The following is a 2906-nucleotide window of genomic DNA, read 5'->3' as shown; positions in this document are numbered from 1 at the left end:
GATCCTGGGTAAGGGTGGGTGGCTGCACTCTCACCCCCCCACCCCCCACTCACCCACCTTGGTAGACTGTTCTCTAGCCTTGACCAAAGAAGTACAGCTCTGGGAAGGGGGGACGCAGCAGGGATAGAGGTTGGAATGCTGTCAGCGTGCCGGGGGTGATAGCAAAGAGGGGTTAAGATGGAGTTACGGTTAGGAGCCCATCTTTTGGAGGGGGGGAGATAGAGGCAGAGAGAGGGTGGGTCCTGGGCCCTGGCCACAGTTTCATCAGGGGTCTGGATTCTGTGCGTTTTTGAGTCAGATGCCCCAGGCCTCTGTCCTTACCTGCAGGCTGTGGGTCCTCCACCCTGTTCCTGCCTCTTCCCAGAAACCTCTGCTGCCTCCCAGCTGGCCTGCAGGGCCCACCTGGGGACGAGGGTGGGGACCACACTCAGGCTGTTTCTTAATTACTTGGAAACAAGGAGGCTAACAAGTAAGAGAGGAACAATTGCGAGGATGGTGCAGGGCCAGGCAGCGTTTTTTCTGTTGTGCATAGTGTGCTACGGGTCAGAACCGACTCACTATGCAACCACAAAGATGCAAAGGCTGGGAACCCGCCTGCCTGCCTACCCTCAGCATGCCCTGCCCCACTCCCACTTCTGGGGACTCCCACTCCCGGGTTTCCCCAAATCCACAGCCTGTGAATCCTGCAGCCCCCCTCTGCCTCCTCCCCCGGCAGAGAGATTCCACTACAGTGCTACCCAGCCGCCTGCCCCGCCTGCCCCCAGCTGAGTTGTGGTCAAACCTCTCTCTCAGATTCCAGCCTACCACTCTCTTCCCTGGAACTGGAGAGGAGGAGCAGCCTGGGGGGTGGGGGGTGGGGGTAGGCGTGGCCACAGCCTCTCTGGGGACAGGGAGGGGGGACAGGAGCTGCGGGCGCTCTAAGGCTGTGCAGGACTCTCTTCCCCAGCCCCCAGCTGTGTTAACAGGCCGCCTTTATGACCCCACTTTATGGGATAGAGACCCCAGCAGACTTCCCTCCATCCTCAAAATGTTTCCACAAGGAAACCCGTTAAGCTCCTGCCTTCATTTGCTGCCAAAAAAAGACCACATTTTTCACACCCCCTAAAACCCTTTCCCAGAAGGACTCAGTTACTTTTCTGGGCTTCCCCATGGGCAGGGCTCCTTCTCCCCCTTCAAGTGTGACCAGACCCACCTCCCTGCCAGACCAGGGCAACCCTCTTGTTCATATGACTGGACACTCGGCCACAGCTGTTCGAGTCAGCAGGTCCTCTCTGCTGCCTGCCTGTCACCACCCAGTTCATGGCGCCCAACCTTAACCCAGCCCTTGCTCTTTGCCCAGGACTTCAGAGGCCTGACAGCCCCCAATCCCAGCTCTGCCCCTGCAGAGAGCACTCCCTAAGATGCCAAACTCACTGCATCCAGTCGATTCCAACTCGTCAACCACCCTGTAGGTTTCTGGGACGACAATCCTTTAAGGGATTAGAGCGCCTCACCTTTCTCCCACAGAGCAGCTGGTGGTTTCAAACCGCTGACCTTCAGGTTAGCAAACCAACGCTCCTATCATCCCCTATTGCACAGCATTGGGAAAGGAAGCTCCCAGAGGTTAACTAAAACACCCAGACGCATACCAGCTAAGTGAGGAAGCCAGACTGGACCCCCGATCCGCCTGACCTGGCACCTGCCATCTCTCTCCCTCGGGCCCTTCTCTCAAGGTTCTTTCTCTCCCTTGCCCAAACTCAGTTCCTTCCCCTTGCATCTCTCTCTAGATGGTCCTTCTTGATTCCCCCTGCACAAGATAGTGGTCGTGTGCCCACCTGGTCCCTCAGTACATCACAGAGGCCTCTACCTACCCCATGACCCCGTGGGACCCCAGTTTCTACTTGTCTCTACATTCTAAGCAACTCCACCATCTCTGGTTCTCAGCTGCTTAAGTCCAACTTCTTTGGCTGCATCCTCGTGGGTGCTGATTGGTGCACACGGGAGCTCTCTGCCCTGGGCTGGCAGGGATGGGTTGCTCAGTGCCCCCACCCAGCTCCCTGCATGAGGAGGCGAGGACCAAGGCACCCCAGCCCTCCCCTGATTCAGAAGCTCACATGTGTTCATTAAGAGCCCGTGAGTCAAGCCCTCGCTGGGAAATCTCCCAGGTGAAGGGCAGAGGACTGTATCTGCAGATCTTTCTTACATTCTGGCTTCCGTCCCTCCTGCCGCCCTTGAACTTTCTTGCTTGGAGTTCAATCCGCACCCTTAAGAGCCAAGCCCTTTAGCAGCTTGGGGAAGCTCCATGGGTGGGAACTTCTGTCACCTAACCATTGTCCCTCGGTTCAGGCTCCGCCTGAGCCCCAACCTGTTCTGGACCGGGCGGAAGGACCTCGGAGGCGCGTGACTCCTTAGGGGAAGGCCCGCTGCCTGGGCTGGCTACCCAGCCCAGCTCTGGCCCTGGGGGGAAGGCTGGGTAGGAATTACGCTCAGATTATTTCTTAATCATTCTGGGAACGAGAGTACAGGGCTGGGAACACTCTAAGAGAATTTGCTGGAAATTTTACTGGCACCAACTGGGCTACCCTGGGTAGCCTGAAGGCTGGCCCTTCCAGACTCCGCCCACGCCCTCCCCAAGCGGCTGCCTTGGGGACCAGGGACCCTAAGTCAGAGTGTGGGAGTCACTGTAGGGATGAGATGGAGAAAGCTGCGCCCTGGTGGTGGTGAGGGGGACACTCCAGCCCCTGCGCTGGCACGCGGGCATCCCTGGAGGAGGTACCCAGGCGTCAAGGACTAACCGCTGCGCCCTCGCCTGCCCCTCTGCCCTCAGGCGTGACCTTCTCGGACGTGGTGAGCGCCACGGAGTCGTGCAAGCCCTGCACGCAGTGCGTGGGCCTCCAGAGCATGTCGGCGCCCTGCGTGGAGGCGGA

At 58.7% G+C, this 2906-nt stretch overlaps 1 protein-coding gene across 1 annotated transcript in view; it reads left to right on the top strand.

The window, feature by feature from the left end:
• Positions 1 to 2906, top strand: part of NGFR (nerve growth factor receptor) — an 18907-nt gene that overhangs the window by 8076 nt on the left and 7925 nt on the right. The window contains exon 3 of the mRNA XM_004707410.2: positions 2807 to 2901. Coding sequence (XP_004707467.1) covers positions 2807 to 2901 — 95 coding nt within the window. The remainder of the gene's footprint in view (positions 1 to 2806; positions 2902 to 2906) is intronic.

This window comes from Echinops telfairi, unplaced genomic scaffold (genome assembly GCF_000313985.2).
Source record: "Echinops telfairi isolate 266 unplaced genomic scaffold, ASM31398v2 ScPeMD7_7458;HRSCAF=8496, whole genome shotgun sequence".
Classification (NCBI taxonomy): Eukaryota; Metazoa; Chordata; class Mammalia; order Afrosoricida; family Tenrecidae; genus Echinops; species Echinops telfairi.
This window is presented reverse-complemented; position numbering and strand designations above follow the sequence as displayed.